The 18,729-nt window shown below is 39.5% G+C and overlaps 1 protein-coding gene across 2 annotated transcripts in view; it reads left to right on the top strand.

The window, feature by feature from the left end:
• LOC127647149 (ubiquitin carboxyl-terminal hydrolase 43-like) overlaps positions 1-11,863 on the top strand; it is an 87,579-nt gene extending 75,716 nt beyond the window's left edge. For both annotated transcript variants that reach the window (XM_052131229.1, XM_052131228.1), the window contains exon 16: positions 11,376-11,863. In XM_052131229.1, coding sequence (XP_051987189.1) covers positions 11,376-11,419 — 44 coding nt within the window. In that variant the 3' untranslated portion in view covers positions 11,420-11,863. The remainder of the gene's footprint in view (positions 1-11,375) is intronic.
• Positions 11,864-18,729: the final 6,866 nt, after the last annotated feature.

The raw sequence follows: 18,729 nt of genomic DNA, 5'->3' as shown, positions 1-18,729 counted from the left end.
GTGTCCTACTGTTGCATCCACCATGAGCAGGAAGTGGGAAAGGAGTATTCAGCTGATTTATAGCTGACATGACATTGGACACAAGGACATAGCTTTGATAGGCATTTTTTGATGTAAAATATAATTTAAAGTTTACTTTATGTATTGATTAATATCTTACAGTTTTCTACCTTTCATTTGATTTTTATGAATTTCATTTTTAAACACTTTGTTTAGCAGTTTAATATTGCGACCTCTTGCTGAGGACAGGTACATGTACTCCCAAGTACAGAGCATGCATTTAATACACTTATAATGAAATTAAGTAATATGCCACCAGTATACACATTTCCTTTATATTTAACTTTTCCAGTATTTTTATTATTAAGAATTTCTTGATTTTTAACATAAAGATGACTTTTTATGAAAGACATGTTTTGTCACTTATCTCAAGAATCAGTGACCAACATTTATGCTAAATTATTTTTTACATTGCTCGTTGTACGTATAGCTGCAGTTTCCTGCAGAAACGAACACTAGTGGCGCTAAAACAACAATGACTTTTATTCACTTTCACATAAATCACGAGTAACATGTAGATTATCAGTTCATAAACAAATACATTTTCCCTGTTCCTCACACAATGCTATCTTATGACATCAAATCACTTTTACCACAGTGCATGACGTGTAAGGCAATTTAAACATTTGCATTACATAACCAACTACATTTACAAGCTTGTACTAATGCGATCAGATTGTGTAGTCTTTCAACTTCACTAGCTTTAATGACACTGTCGGTTAGGTTTCAAATTTGAGTTTGGGAGGTCAGTTTTGTTGATTTAAAACTCAATAGTGCATTAACCTGTAAAACCCCATCTGTTTTTTATCTCACATTTGCTAGGTTTAGGTTTAGGTTTAAGGTTTAGGATAGGTAGGGAGGTCCTTTTTTAAATTCAACAGAGCATTAACCTTAAAAACCTCAGCTAACTAGCTTTTAGTGCCAATATGTGTTATGAATCACATTATATATTTTATTGCCACAGTCACGTAATTTTCATGAGATCAGGCTAGTTTAGTGATTTTGCCTCTGTCTTTCTGTTGTAATAGAGGGCCTTGCTCTATTGGTGGATTGAACTAAATATAACTTGCATTTCTATCAGGAAGACTCGCAGACTTGTGTGAAATTTAAGATGACGTTTATTTGATAAATGTAAAACATGAAGTAATGTCTCTCTATTTTGCGTAAGCCCCGTCTGGCGGTCCGAAGAAGTTGTACACGGAACCGTCATGTCCTGCTGGAGATAGGAGGCAGCGGCAAGGAGCCTACCCCCGTGTAGGACGGGACTCAACTGGTGGTGGTGGGGTGGTGGAGGTTGCCGTGTTAGCACACTGAAACAGCAATGCGTTAGATTGTGAGCAGACTTATAAAGCAATGGCTTACATGTGATTGGCTAGGAATTGCCCAGCTAATGATGCGATGATGTACAGCTGCTAGTCTTCCCGCTAGAACTTTGCTGCGCTTACATTTCTCAAAGATATGCAAGTTTGATTGGTTAAAATTTCCTGCATGACCAAAAAAGTAAAAACTACTTCAACCAGCCTAAGATCAAAACCCCTCTCAATCAAAACAGACCAGCCTTAACACCTTAGACTAATTTAATTTATTATTTTCTTTCATCAGGGTCACTATATGTGCAGGTGTGCAGTATTATGCTTAGAGAAAGAGCTGGTGGGTGGGATAATTACCTAGTTAACAATAATTATATCATAGGATCCACAATAGTCTCACCAGACGAGTCTAACTCTGTCTAATGATGCAAAATAGTCTGCTTTATGCATTTAGTAGAATTGTTATGTATATTTATGCATATGCCTTTTGCAATGATCTCAAGAGCATAACAATGTAACATTGGAACAGAGTGGCTGTTTTCACACATGAATATACATGGGCACATCTCCCCACAGATAAAATAAATCCATCCAGCATAGACGCAGATCAATAACACCTACACAAACTCACAGGGACATAATAATTCGTATCAGTCTTCACAATATCCCAAATAGCACGTATAAATGCACTGAATGTGTTACATCACTGTGCACTTGATGTACTTTTTTGTTTTTACGAAAAGAATGGACTGTGCATGCACAATCAGACATTGTGCATGTACTTTATACGTATATTGTGCCCTTCTGATTTTATTATTATTATCATTGTGTTTAAACTTTAGCTGGTAATTGAGCACTACTACCTGGGAACCTCTAAATTGCTGAAATTAACATTGTGATTCTGCAAAGTAGCAATAGCCGCAATATTTTTTAAAGAAATATTTGTATTGTAACAGGTATCATTAGTGCATTTTGCTTAAAACGTTAAATGTGTACATTTTTGTGAATTATAAAAAAAAAATGGAAATGCAATGAGTCATAAATAAGGACGTAATATTAAAGGTGTTGTAAGCTATTTTAGCATTCTGATCTTTCACGTGAATGAGCAATTGAATTAGCCACGCCCTCTCATTCCCAAACCCTGCCCTCCAAAGATAGTTTTGAGACCAAAACCGAGCAAAAGAGCAGCATTGTGGCTGTCAAATTCAACAGTGGAACAATAGCGCCCTCAACTGACAAACATGAATCATAGCCTCAATGATCCGCTTCATATGCAACACTATGAGAACGAGCAAAATGATTGACAGGTGAAAAGCAACACATTTTTGTTTGCTGTTTATAAAGTCACAGAGATCAGTGAGATATCTCAGGACACTTATTTCATTAAAATCTTTAAGGGAGTAGGATAATTTTTTGCATACTTTTCCATTAAAAAAAATCGATTACAGCACTTTTAAAGTGATACAGTTTGTATTTTTTTCAATAATATTATTTTTTCTCATATTCCAGCTGAATATACAGAGTTTAATTGGGTTTATCTCTTTATTTGGAATGTTTGATTGTGAGTACTACTCACTGTAATAAAAGTCACTGCCATGTGCCAGAAGAACTAATTGCAAAACAAGCCTCATTTAATCTTACTCAACCCAATTATGCCATTTACACATAAGACATTCATTAAATGATAATCCAAATGCACTTTCCCAACCTTATCATGTGCAGTCCCTGAGTGATGGGACCTCTCATATCGTTACTCGATCTGAATATGCAATGCTGTTTTTCAGCTGACATGAAATCTGCTTGTTATTGCTAATGTGCAATAAACATGGAGAGCAGTGGTTATGTAATATTATAAATCAACGTATTATGACTTAAGGTTGTTGGATGTAATCAATCATTACTGGGTTCATTTATTCAGAAAAACGCAGAGAAACTTTTCTTCCTCTGCTCTGAATAGATAGAAGCTTTATATGCAGAAGTGTTTGTACAGCACAGTCTAATTAATGTAAATTGGCTTTATTTTGTGAAATTAAGCATACTTGACTGATATCACGAAATGCTAGTGAGGAAGTAAGTTAATACGAACTTCAAAACTTTGTGCTTTAAAGTATATAACAATGTAATTGGTGTTATTTTAAGTATAGGAAATTAAAGTTTGCCACTACTTAATGATTTGTGTGGGCTGTTTGTTTCCGCTCTTTAAAAAAAGAGTGCCTCAATCATTAAAACAGTTCATTGACTCTTAGATTGACATTTAAATTATTCACGCCTTGAAATGAAGCAATGCGTTCTGGATATCAATAGCAAAATATGCTGTTACATGGCATTGCCTGAAACATGCTTGCTCTTATAGAGATAAAAGATTTATAAATATACAAACACATTGTGGCCCTATATTGTTTCTGTTCCCCTTCTGTCACTCACTCAACGTTTTGTCGAATGAAGTGACACAAACGTACCTCTGAACCTGAGATAAGGCCAATGTTAAGTTCACCACTGTTTCACTCATCTCTGCTGGAAGAAGCAAGAAGCACTGCTGTTGGATCTATGGCGCATTTCCAGCTTGCATTCTCTGCACACTGTGCAGTCCATGCCCCTGGGCGCTTCGACAGCCCTTTCATTGCCTGAAAGAGTGTTTCTCCTCCTAAAAATAGTTTATTTCTTCTAAAAGAGTTTGAGTTCCCACTCATAAAAGAGCAATACACAGCAGGCGTTGAACGCGTCTTTTTAAAGATGTATTTCCGCCCCTGGATGCGGTTGATTTCTCTCCACTTCGGACGGTCATAAAAGCTGCCTTGCGTGCCTGGGCTGCGATCACACGCAAGCAGCATTTTATGAATGGTTCATGTCCTCAGTGCGAGAACATAGCCATGGCTTTCTTTCCTCATGGGAGAAAGCCACTTCAGCCGCCCCCTGTGTCGACCCGGCTGGCGATGAAGGCGATTTGGGGATGATGGGTAAATCCCCATGAACCACCCGCCCCCCGGCACACTTGCTTGCATCCGTCCAAGCTCGGGATTAGTGCGGCTCGCCCCTTGAGCCCTGGAATTGGATGACAACATCGCCGCTGCATCGGAGAGCGTCACAGCGGCGTCTGATGCTGATGACTCGTCTAGGCTGACACCTTCGGGTCTGCTCGCCCAGTCTGAGGCTGACGCGCAGATGTCCGCTATGCTTTCCCGGGCCTCACGGCTACTCGATCGGTTCCTCATAGCACCACCGGACAGGCCGCCTCTGCCCTGCATGCCATGGCTCTCCGGCAAGTTCACCAAGCCAAGGCACTCAAAGATCTGCACCTGGTTTGTTCCGACCCTGACGTGCTGTAGGAACTGTGTCTCTGCCACCGACCTCACTCTCAGAGCCATGAAGGTCACCGTGCAGGCACTCAGGTGGGCGATGGCCACCCTCGTGGTCCAGGAGCGTCACCTCTGGCTGAACATGGTCGAGATGCGTGACGTTGACAAGGCACGCTTTCTCAACGCCCCCATCTCCCAGCTTGGCCTCTTCGGCAACAATGTCGACGACTTCCCTCAGCAGTTTTCGGCGGTGAAGAAGCAAATGGCACATCTTGCCGCGGCGCCTCAGTCTGCCGGGTGCGCGGAGCAAGGTAAGTGCTTTTTAGTGTTTTCTCAGCATCCAAGCCTCGGGATGTTCTTCTGCCTCCCGACATGCTATTACCTGCTCCCCCTCCGCTGCGAAGCCTGCCCGGTATGTCAAAAGCGATCAGGTTAGCCACTACAACCTGGATGTTCTCCTCCCTAGCCTTCCGCGTTTCCCTTGGGCAGCCCTACTACCCCTGTTGCTGTGCTGTAGAGTCCCCCTTCATTAGGCTGGACCTACCACCCATGTATGGCTTCACAACCCTCGTGGTGTATTTGCCACATTACCTCCCCCTAGACTGGGCAGGATGTAGCCTCAGCAGGGCCTTTTCCCCCTGAAAGAATAGTACCAGGAAAGACTGCCTTCCCCGATGCGTTTCATTACGTTAAGATAGCCCCAGCCGCTTCACGTCCTTTGTGAGAGACATAGTGAGAGCAAAGGCTGCGGCTGCCGGGCTTGCTCCCATGCTAGTGACCTGTTCCCCCCCTCAGGGGTGCGGGGAACCTAAGGTATGTATGTGACATCTCTTTTGGGCCGTTGGGGAGGGCTACGTGCAGCCAACACAGTTGCCTCTAGCACGCAGTAGCCTGACATTAAAAAAGACCAATCTAAAAGTAAAGCCCATATACAGACATTTTATAAGTTGACATCTTAAAATTATAAAGTTACCTGGATTTTTTGATTTTCTGAAGAAAATATGAATCGTGTTTGCCCATATTAAACTTAAAACCATTATGCTAGTCTATTAAGGGCGATTGTCAGGGCATTGCTATGTGGTTGCTAGGATGTTCTGGGTAGTTGCTTGAAGTTTTGAATTGTCCAAAATCTAAAAGTGTAATTTGATGTAATTGTACACATAATACACATTACTGCTTCAAAGAATGTTGCAATCATTAGAACATCTGCTTTCTTTGTGCCTCATAATACTGACAACAAGTCTCTGAAGAGCAGAAATACTTATGTCACACTTATGTGAAGTAAACAGGTAAAACAAGAGCTGTATGTCACAGAATTTAAGGAGCAGAAAAAAACAGCACTGAGGTGCACGATTCAGTTTCATGAATTGTCTCATATTTATCTCCCCCATGTCTGAAAATGAATACTTGAGACTTTTTATTTAATTACCCTATTTGTCTTGAAAGCCTTTGAAAGCAATGGTGCTTGAACTCATTTGAACCCTTTGAGGTAAAATGAAAGACGTGCTCTCAGAACTGCATTTATTTACAGCAATTATATTCATTGGCTTGTAGAACATAACTTGAGTGGATTCCTCCATGCTTTCTTTCCTCTTCTGCATGAATCCTTTAGCCCTGCTTTAGGATTAACATCAAGCCCTCACATTTACCATTTGATGGTTGATTATGAGCTTGGTAGAGATGTTTCGAACCTTGGGTTTGATCTCCATTTGTACAACACACCCTCAATGCAATGTAGGGTTTTAACTGTAGAATGTGATGTAAGGTTCAACCCTAAATAAACAGCCTTAATTAATTAATTAATTTACAGCCGTTTATCTAGCTCTGAATAAACATACATTAATTCTAGTCGCCCATCACTGGTCAAAAGTTTACATACACCTATTCTGTAATCTTAATATTTTCCAGATTTTAGAATAATAGTTAATAGTCCTGTAAGTGATTTTTTTATATATAAAATGACATGCAGAAAATATTATAGTCCCTAATATATAATAGTCCCTATTACCTGTGGGATGGACTGGCCATTGGGAGCAGAGGGACTTTCCCCAGTGAGCCGGTCGAGTAATGGGCTTATGCGACTAAATGATCGCTTTTTGCAATCATGCAACTACAAAATTGCCCCACTCTTATTTTTTAAGTGCTGCCATATACTGCTGCACATGGGAAATACGAAATAGTCCAAAAGTGTGGCCGAGCGGTGTTACACAACAATGTGGCACATCACTAGCGAAACTGCAATGCCTTGTTTTAGCGCCACGCAGTCCAGTAGTAAATTAACATCTGCATCCCAACACAATGCTTTACTGTAAAAATGTGCATTACCAAAAATAGTTCAGCTATTTGTGGAGTTTCGTATAGGGACCCCCCAGTGTCACTACATCGACACAACATTGAGTGAATGACAGAAGGGGAACATCTTGGTTACTGTTGTAACCTCCGTTCCCTGATGGAGGGAACGAGACCTTGCGTCCCTATTGCCACAACGCTGTACTACCCGCTGAAATGTCCTGGACCCTCTCTCGGCTCCTCAGCACAAAACCTGAATGAGTGGTTACGAGCCAGCTCCTTTTATACCCGTATGTCAGGGGGAGTGGCATGCAAATTCCACACGCCAATTCCCATTGGCCATTCCTCATAGATCAGTGGTGTTTGGGGCTCACAAGAACGACCCCTAGTGTCACTACATCAACACAACATCTTGTTCCCTCCATCAGGGAACAGAGGCTACAACAGTAACTAAGATTTTACTAACCAGGTTGCCTTGCATTCCAATAAGGAACATATTATTTGCCTGGAGCGGGAGAACCGCTGCCAGGGGCGGGGAGACCCCTTCTGTTCCCCAAGAACGTGGCGGGACGTTCCGTCCGCCAGGGGCTGGAGGTCTGCCTCCGATCCGCCCGGAGAGGTTTTAATGATAAACTTAACAGACAAACACACACATGACGGACATGTCCGTAAACTATCTCTCTCTCCCGCACAATCCGCCGCAGTTGGCCTTTATCTCTCTCGGAGGCTTGATTAGCCTGATAAGGGACCGGGTGCGTATGATCACAACCCAGCCCCGCCCTCTGCCCTGCCACACTTGTATTGTATTATTGTATTAATATATCTTATATTGTTGCTTCGTTCTTAAATGTAGCCACCTTTTTCCTAGATTATAGCTCTGTGCTCTTCAGTGTAAAAACAATTGTTAGTTTTCTTTCATTTCAGTATTTCTCTGAAGTTTTCATAATTTTAAATACATTTTCATCATCAGTAAGTAAATTGTAAGTGGTTGAAAATGTGCAATGAATTTATAGTTGCAAATTAACATTTTAATGTAAAAATTATAATATATATTTTTTTTAATTTTATGATTTGTACCTAGATCCAAAATCAGTCAAATGTGTCAAATTTTGATAATGATAATGTAAATGAGTTATGTTTACAGGGGAATCATTTTAACCTCAAAAGGTGAAAGGTTGAAAAGAGCCGCCACTAATATAATAAAAATACAGAAGCAGTCCATAAAACTTCCTTTTGACAAGTTTTTACTACTCAGGGCACAGCTGTTGTCCTCATTCTCAAACCATTAATTTCATACTTTTGTTTATCACTCAGTGGAAATGAATTTTGATGTATTAATACTGCATTACATTTATCATGAATGGTTTTTAAACAGCCTTGAAAACAATCCCCCTATGAGAGGGAGCGTTCACTCAGGGCAGTCGAAATCATCTTCGACTTTTCCCAGCAGTTCAATGGTTTTTCCAGTCTCTCTCCCCTGGAAGCCGCTAAAGAATGCTGTTCAAAGACGTCCTGCATAATGAAGAACTTCTGTCTTGCTGTGATCCCAGCCCTTAACTCGAATTACTTATGGCCTATGACCCAACAGACTCTTCTGTTTTGAACACAGCTTCCTGTTTAATTGTTGTTTTTACTCGAGTATGTATTGCTCTGGCCAGAACTGTTTTAAAATGATAGTTTGGGGGTTTTGACAAAGGAGAGAGGCAACAGAGAGTGGACAGGAAATGATCAGAGGGGTGTGCGGTGGGATCAGGACACCTCGCAGGCTGAATACAAACCCGAGTCTCCCAAATGAGCACCATAGCACAACGTGTGAAGCACATGCACTAATAGTGAAAACACTAACCTGGACATGTAGATCTTGTAGTACTACATGCTACATCCAATGGTCTCAGAGGCCATGTTAATGAGTGATGCTTGCTATAATTATTGCTCACATTTCTGACCAAACTTTTCCATCCATTCATAAAAATAAAAAATATAGATAAAAATGTCAAACATTTCCATATGAAGGATTATTATAATCCTCCTGTGTGGTTGTAGATCCCCTGAGAACAGGCTATTTTAATTTCATCATGCTTTAAATTCAATTTCACATAGCAATTTCTTTGCAGAAGGACAAACACTTTTATCAGACCACCAAAGCAAAAGAGAAACAAAGGAGAGTGAGGACAGAGGGCATTCAGATCGAGTTAAAACAAATACAATACTGTGCAAAAGTCTTGGGGACATAAGATGTTTCTCAAAAACATTTGTCTTAAGATGGTTATTTATAGTTTCAGCTTTAGTGTGTCATAAGGAAATGTAGATTTTAGACTCCCAATCATTCCTTGTGTGAATAGAATAGAAGAACAGGGAGCCCTGCAACAGATGGCATGGCCCCCACAGAGCTGTACCCGTCACAATTACATAAAAAAAAACATCGTAATCAGATTACAGTTACATTTTCCAAAAAATGGGATTACTGTCAGGATTCCAAGTTTTAATTTATGACAAAAGAAATAGTGAATTTTCCTGATATAAAGTGATACAGCTGTCTGTTTCGAGTGAGAGATGGTTTAGATGCGCGTTCTCTTCGGGATCTCTCTCATGACTCACTTGCGTCGCATGCGCAGATAACACCTGTCTCACATCAGCAGCACTCTGCTCTCAAGGCAAACAGCTGCTTCATCGCGATGGCCACGGAAGAACGTGCATTATTCGCTCTTTAAAAGAGAAAAGTGAAACATCATTAAAGTTCAGTGGAATTTATGCCTTCCAGCTGTGAAGGTGCTCTCATTATACAAGGAACTGAGAATTTGATGGTAATAAGAGCCATTCAGAAATCACATTAGCTAGGTTAGCTAAAATTAGTTAATATTAAAAGTTCGCCTTAGTGCTCAAAGAAATCAGTGGCCCTCATCATTATGTGGGAGAAGGAATAGCTGCCAATACTGACACGATTTGCGCATCATTGCTAAAAATCTCCTGGTTTGCACGGTTGCAAATGTGAACTGTACTATATTAGCCAGGACGTCCTGTATGCTGTTCCGTTCCATATAGAAGCTGAATAAAGGACCCCTCCACCAGGTGAACATTACTTAAACCTTCATCTTTTAAGAAACATTTTTTGAATATAACAACAATGCAAAAATCAACTGAAAAAATACCCCAGGAAAACCTCCGTTTCACCTCCCTGATCCTCGTTAACAAATCCAAATTGTTCACATAAAGACCAAATTAATTTGGTATTACCAAGTTCTTAGGAAAGAAAGTTTAATGAAGAATTGATCTGATTTTGATCAATTATTGTTGAGAACAGTTCAACTGTCTGGGTGAGCGGGACATCCTGGCGAATATAACACGTGATAGTAATTAGGAATAAGTCATTGAAAAGACACTAAAAGTTGAAATCTGTTTTGATGTAGATTTGTTTTTTGTTTTTTTGCTTTTTGAATCCAAACTTTTTCTCCTTTAAAATCATCCTTAAATAGAAACATAAACATAGAAATCAGACATAAACTGTTAGCTGGTGATGTTTGACTTTGGATCATGAGAAAGCAGAGGACAGACTCTCTCCAGCATTTCATTATGCCAATAATAACGTGTGATCTACCTATAGAATACAGTCTGAAGTTAATGAATAGTTAATATTACAGTTGCCTATACACACTAACTGTAGGGTGCAGTATGCATGTTTCTTTTCCTTAGATATAATAACATCCACAACAGTGCTCATAATACTTCTCAAACTTGTTCTGTTTGCATTCAAGGCATAATTTAAGAGATTTTAGAGATCATATTGATTTTATCTTGACGTTCTTTACATATGTGCCCTTGTGGTAATCTAAAAGTAATGAAAAGTAATCTAATTACATTACTTTCATATTTATGTAATTGGATTATGCTACTGATTACATATATTGTTAAGTAATCAGTCATTTGTAATGAATTATGTTAAAAAGTAGCCCTCCCAACCTTGCGTAACAACTGGTGAACACAGTCTCCGACAAAATATGTGATGAATCTTGTTAATTTGCAAATGAACTCACTCCCTCTAGGTGTTCTTCTTGTTTAATGAGCCAATTTTTCAACCGAAAGATTTTTTTTAATGGAAAAAACAACTTAGCGTGCAGTAATTTCTGGAAAGCCCGCAGGAGGTAAGTGCCTCGCTCAAGGGCAAAATAACGATAGATCTGGATTATGATCTCAGCAACTGTTTACCTTACCTCGAGACCGAGTGGGTGTCTGATCACATGACCACACAAACATTTAAATCCAAAGACAGTATATGAGGAGGAGACAGACAGACCACTCGTATAAAAAACTCAATATGGCAGCTCTAGTAAAGGAATTCCTGCTTTTCAATTGGATTAGGAATCTAGTAGTGTTATATATGTGTGTATTTTGTCTTATATTGTATTTCTATATATACTTACAGGACCGGTCAACTCAATTGGCGACACAGGTGAGCGCCTAGTGTAACCGGGCCTGCTTGATCCGCTCCGAGCGAGATTTGAACCGGGGTCTCCGGCAGGGAGGCAGGTGTGCTAACAAGGAGACTAAAGGCTACAGCTTCTAGCGTCAGTCGCTAGTGCACCTCTTGAGGCCAGGGGAGTGAGGTTTACATACCGCATAGCTACTTACCAGCTGGATACCATTAGACTCGGGCGGCATCGCTTCGGGGGCGCCGACCTACAAAGCCCATTTTATCATGTGTCTAATCTGTGTTGAACAAAATGCACCCTGTGTGTTCCAATAACGCCTTGTCTAGGGTGCCAAATGGGGTAGGACCGGCACTGTTTACTTATATTTTCTATTCACTTTTTATTTTTATTCTATTTTGTATTATTATCTCTGTCTTGTTGTATTGTTTGTGCGCTGGAAGCTTCTGTCTCCAAGACAAATTCCTTGTATGTGTAAGGATACTTGGCAATAAAGCTCATTCTGATTCTGAAATGACTGAATGAATGAGTCCGTTCTTTGTAATGAATCAGTCAAAAAGACAAAATCTGTGTCTCAAATGACACACCACTTCAGTAACAGACAAACAAGGAGTATGAATGTCCGGGTGCCTACACAGACCAGAACCGAACTAGACAGGAAGTCAGAACCCAGACACCATACTCCAGACAGGAAACACAACAGACAGAAGGGTGCGCAGCAGGTAATATAACAGAAGCTGCACGCTCACTCAAAGACAGACGTGGGCAGATAATACCACATGACAAAACCTAACCCTAACAAATCAGATAGCGCTTTACTCATAAATATCAATGACTCTTCCCCTAACATCCTACGTTTCTGAAATCTGCTGCCCACTCAGCTCCGCTTGCCTTGTGCCAATGGACACGAACCGTGCACATGTACCACTGCAATAAAACCATCACAGTTAAAACACACAATCCACATTCGAAATATGTTTGTAAAATCTCTGCTAGGTGGCGCAAAGGATGACGCCTTTGTTAATTCTGAGCAAAATGTATTTCTATAAGCCATTTTTGGTAATGTCCATTCAATGATTTACTACAGTAATCTCCTTGAATTATCTTTGTTTGGGGCTGATATCTCAGCAAATAACATATATGGTTATTTGCAATTAATTCAATTACATTTTTAAATCAATTGACAGCCCTAATTATTAGAAATGTGTATTTAGTTCAATGTGGGAGTAAATCACTTAAGATACATAACATCATGTGACTCACATATTGTGAATCATTCTTGCAAAAGTATCCTCTGCATCCTTTTGTGTAGACTGTGTTTTGTCTTCGTTATATGCTATGCATAATTTAATTTAATTTAAACCAACTGATCTCAGTTCAGGACACTAGTGAAACTTTTCACTCGCTGATTCATGTGACAAAACAACATGGCACTGATCTCAGCGGAGTTTGTCTTTGGGAGAAACACCAACAAAACTTAATCCGGTAAGTTTTTACATTGAAACCTGATTGAGTTAAAAATACTAGAGTCTCTAGTTTCATCTGATATGCCATTTTGAATATTTAAACGATTTATCACAGCATGGCACGCTATTAAACGCAATGACCACTGACCTGGACTATAGGACTATTTTCCCCCTACAAATCCTATATTTTATATCCAAAAGCTGAAAACTTTTGGACATAAGTTTATATGAAGTTAAGATGAAAATAAGTTGTATTTCAAGCTACTCTGAAATCAGTGCAGACAGACAACACACTGGAGGTTAAGTCATTTACTAAATAGGGAGCAAGGGAGCATCCTATATTGTTCCAATGCAGTCAAGTGCATTCACTTCTAACATCAGACCAAAAGTTCAGTTTCAGGTTGCAGATAATTTTTGGACCACTCAACATGGGACAATGTCAATCAGTACTTAGATTCAGAATTTATAATGCTTTGTTTCATTTTAACATGGTTGGCAGTAATTGGACGATGTTGTGAAGTCCCGCTTTCCCCATACGAGGACATCCATTTTTAGGGAAATGGAAGTGCAGCGTAGTTCTAGCGGGAAGACTAGCAGCTGTACATCATCGCACCATTAGCTGGGTAACTCCCAGCCAATCACATGTAAGCCATTGCTTTGTAAGTCTGCTAACAATCTATCACATTGCTGTTTCAGTGTGCTAACCGGCAACCTCCACCACCCCACCACCACCAGTTGAGCCCCATCCTGCACAGGGGTATCTCCGGCAGGATATGATGGTTCCGAGTACAACTCCCTCGGACTGCCGGACGGGGCCTACGCCAAAGGGAGACATTACTTTCTGCTTTACATTTATCAAATAAATGGCATCTTAAACCTCACTCAAGCCTGCGTGTCTTCCCAATAGAAACTATTTTCTATTTTATTATTTTATATTTTTTGCATACTTATTAGGGGCTAACAATTACAAATCAAAAAGGGAAATGAAAAATGCACACAGTAGTCATGCTCGGGTCTCAGGAGACTAAAGATAAACCTACCACTCCTAGTTTTAAAAACGTCTTTCTGTCTTAGTCCAGATTTTCTGAGGTTTGTATGACATTTGTATATAAAATGAAGACGAGGTGTTATTTTATTCGACTGTATCCAAGAGCAAGACCTTTAGGAGTCCAGCTGGTGTTGGATGACGCAAGGCACCTTTGATTTTGACCCTTCACATTACAATGCCTAATGATTGAGTGTGACTCAACATGAAAGCACAATTATTGATTCCTTCAAGAAAGTGAACTCACAACCTGAACACAGCTTGATGGGACATCACAGTCTCCAGCGGTGTTCTGATCACTGGCCACTTGAAGTATGCAGAAGACCTATTGAATCATGTGCCAACCGATCCTATTTATGAAACTATAAGTGCTTTGTGCCAGATAACAGTGTCAGCCCAGGGGACAATTTCATTGGTCAGAGGTTATTCCTTCGTAGCTCAGGGAGTTTAAAAGAGTTGTCATAAACGGTTTACTTGAAGAGATCGTTCACCCCATAATGAAAATTCTGTCATCATTTACTCACCTTTTACTGATTTTTTGGTGGCGATGAACTGTCCCTTGACGTTTCAACACTGTCGCAGATGTTTCTTCTAAAATTCCTCACTAAAGAGACAATTGTTGACATACAGTAAGAGAATAGAGCTATAACATGAATGTAAATTAAAAGCTTGAGTTCGTATTGAAATCTCAGATTTTTAACTGAAGTCTTTTGTATCTTGACAAACATTATCTTCTCTATTGAAACACTAGAGGAGAGTCTTTTTCCCAGGAGAAACTGCCCGGAGAAGCAGGAGACTTCAGCAAAAGTGTTTAGTTTCTCTTCATTTAATATTCATTGCTGTCTCTGAGAAACATTTGTGATATCAGAGATCTCATTTGTTATTTTTCTTTCTTATGGGAGTGCTCAAGCCACTGTTACTGTGAGCAAAATATTCCACAAGAGCCGCATTTACAGACCTCATTGCTCTTCATAAATCATTACTTTTATCATATGTTTCTGCAGGTGCAGCAATCATTTTAACTGGAGGAATATGCCACCATTTTTAGACATTTCAATTTTATTCTTCCTTGAGATTATCAATACTTTTCAAAGATCTGTGCCTTAATGGGTCCCCATGCATTTCAAATTGTCCCTACGCTCCTGCTTTATTGTACATATTGTACAATAATAAGATTATTTTCAGCACCCTGTGGAAAAGAAGTATAATCAAAGAAATGAATTATGCAAACCAAAGTCGGTGAGTGCAAAACTTCTGGAACATTTTGAAGATTGGAGTGTTGTTTCTGTGCACATGCTATGCATAGAAGATAGAACATTTCTATCCTGACTGTCCAAATGTGTCACAATATTTACGTAATTTATATAGGGGAGACTAGGGCTAGCTGTCACAATAAACCACACAAGCATATTTTATGGCACAGGTCAATTAACAGCAGGTTCCCTTTGTGACAACTTTCCAGTTAAAGTGTTAAAACATGCCCTGCAATAAAATGTGTTAAATGTGTTTCTCCAAGGTAATAACAGTGGAAATGTTCAAAATCCTTTTTGCACTTTAAAGGTAAGTGCCTATACATTTGACACTCATAAATAACCCCACCGTGAGAAAAATTCCCTAGAGTAAAAAGTGTGACACAGACTCCTGGTCTTTTCTTTATTTTGAAGGTGCCATAGTGCAGTACTATTTTGTGAAATTCTTTCTATGATATTTAACATTGATTTCACCAGATTCCCTTCTGTGCTACAGTCATAGTTGGACAAAATAATGGAAACAGCCAATTATATGTAGGCCTATACTGAGTAACCAAGTACTCATTTAGCTCTCCAATTTGTCCAAAGCAACTCATAGTGCATTTATAATATGGAGTGGTGATGTAGTGGTCTAAAGCACATAACTGTTAATCTGATAATCAGAAGGTTGTGGATTTGATCCGCACAGCCACCACCATTGTGTCCTTGAGCAAGGCACTTAACTCCAGGTTGCTCCGGGGGGATTTCCCTGTAATAAGTGCACTGTAAGTCGCTTTGGATAAAAGCATCTGCCAAATGCATAAATGTAAAATTTATAACAGGGACAATCCTCCTGTAGTGACCTGAGGTTAAGTGTCTTGCCTGAGGGAACAATGGTCATAGTGCTTGGCTTTCTTCTTGCAGAATTGATCTAGCAATTATCAGGCTTATATGTTAACAACGTCACAACATACATTGATCTTCTGCTAATGAAGAGTATGGCCATCGGAAGAAAAGTGCACCGTGATGGGGTAGAGATGTAGCAATACATTTTACTAAATGTAATGAGGTCCTCATTGCAGGTTATTCTGTTGAAGAACCACCCACTTACTGTAGACAGAATGATTTGTCTGAATGACATGTAAAGCGATCAATCATAGTTCATTTTGTTTTTAAGTGCTGTTTATGGGTGGACCCATCTGAAATAGATTATGCCACAATAATAGACTGGCATGGACAAAATAAATTAATTTAGTCTCTGCAAACAAATGCACTGAAAACACATGAGAAAATGGCAGAAGATTAGTAGCGGCTCGTAGTACAGTATTTCACAAACATATCTAAGAAAACAAAGCAGAACTTAAAGTTTATTTGCTTCTCAAAACTCTGAATATCTTTTAAAGGTTTGATGTCACTAACCTGGCAAACTTTGGCAAATGCTGTCCTTATTTAATCCTTAAAAGTGCACGAATCACATGTATCAAACCTGCCTTGTAATGGTCTTTTTGTTCATGTTGTTGCAAAGAGAAAAAAGTTGCCTTAGTCATAATCTTTCACCACAGAAGACATTGCTTTAAAAAACACTTTTCTTTTCTAGTATAATAAAAAAGGACACAAAAAAAGGTAATGTGTGTAATGTCTTTACACTTCTAGTCATCACTGTATTTCTAGGTAATTCTAGGCATAGCTCCTGGTATACATTATCTGTCGGTTTCTGATGGTAAAAATATAGAGTGTTTACTAAGATGTTCATAGAGAATATCAGTTTCCCATTAGTCAGTGCTTCATTATTCCCAAAAAATATTATTTATTTCCAAAAGCTTTCCTCACTTGCCTGTTCTTGCTGTCATATCTGAATGATTAAAATATCACTCACTTCCTAAATCTCCCCTCCATCTCCATTACCTCATTTTCCAATGGAGCACTATTCATATACACTTGTTCTATATTCTGAATCAAGGTGGTGAGACTGTTGCCACAACATCTGTTATCTTCATGCCTGAAATGGTGGCTCTGCCCCACATACAGACCCAGGCTACTTCTAAAACTAATACCATACATTTCTAGTTGTCAGTACAGCATTAGCATGTCATTACTTTGTCTGTTGTTTTGGTGGAAATGTGCTTCTTTTTTAAAACAATTGAGAGAAAATTGCCTGCAGTTGGGCAATCGTTGATCCAATTTGAAACTCTGTGCCTTCTCCTGGGGATTGTGTACAGTGCTTATGAACAGAAGAAAACCAGGTGCACTAGCAACAAAGCTCTCCAAAAACCAATTTATAAAACTTTCCCAAGAAGATGATGCTAGCACTCTTTGGTGCCAGGTGTTGGTAGGCCTCTGTGCCAAAAAGGTGCTCAATGTTTATCCTTAAAAATACAGTGTTATGGAAGCTACTTTCAAACTTTACAAGCTAAAAAGGCAACTCGTAAATTAAAGCTGTTAAACTGTCAGGCAACTATTTTGAGTAAGTAGGTAGTAACATTATAAGCTAGCAAACAGTAGCTAATTACATCTGTAATGCATTTACAAGATGGTCAAGGAGGGAGCTGGTATCCGGTTTGACAATTCGTAGACATTTATTTACATGCACATAAGATAAATAGCTTTTCATCCCAAAACAGAAACACACACAGGTCCATGTGTCTCTTTCTCGTCTGCTGCTGTCTCCTCTCCTTAAATACTCCCATTGCCCCTCACTGAAACCGGTGTGGCGCACAGGTGGAACTCATTCACCACTTATCTTTCAGGCCTCGCTCTGCCAAGACACCACTCCGCCCCGCACTGCTCGCCACATACCCCCCCAATTTCTAGGGAGAAAGCATTGGCAGGTCATGATGGTCTCCAGATCCGACCCGCATGTGCCTGGGAGTGGGAACAGGACGAGGGGGGGTAGAAAGAGAGAAGAGAGAGAGAGAGAGAGAGACATCGAACACACTGTCGTCAGGTTCTCAGCGGCACTACCTCCTGGTGGACAGCAGCAGTTACATAAACACACACAGATCAATGTGTCTCTCTCTCTCTGTCTGCTGCTGTCTTCTCTCATTAAATACTCCCACTATCCCTCACTGGAACGCGAGACCATTGTGGCGAACAGGTGGAACTCATTTCAAACTTATCTTCCCGGCTCGCTCTACCCAGATTCTGCTCGCCACAACATTGAAGCTACTTAATGGGGCAGTGTCTCTTTAAATTTATAACTATGCAATTATGTAATTAATTATTTAATCAAAGTCGTCATTTTAATTTTTGAACAATCTGAATTAGAGTGTCTGCATCAAACATCAACGGATAATAGTGTCCGAATATCCACACTTCACTACTATAGAGTATAGTATGCTAAAAACAAATTAAGCTTTAATAAGTGAATGATTAATTCACTTATTGGAGTGATATTATTCTCATGGCTTATTGAAAATAATATCACATGTATTTAGGTACAGCTTTGAAGCGAAATCTTTCAGAAACAGGGATGAGATTATTTATCAAAATATACCACAGTCAAGTTGTCTTTGAACACAGACAAACTTTATTACTATTTTAAACATAAATCTAATCTAACATATATATATATACATGAGACAGGTTGGTGAAAAGTGACAGAATGTGAAAT

The sequence above is a fragment of the Xyrauchen texanus genome, chromosome 8 (genome assembly GCF_025860055.1).
Source record: "Xyrauchen texanus isolate HMW12.3.18 chromosome 8, RBS_HiC_50CHRs, whole genome shotgun sequence".
Classification (NCBI taxonomy): domain Eukaryota; kingdom Metazoa; phylum Chordata; class Actinopteri; order Cypriniformes; family Catostomidae; genus Xyrauchen; species Xyrauchen texanus.
This window is presented reverse-complemented; position numbering and strand designations above follow the sequence as displayed.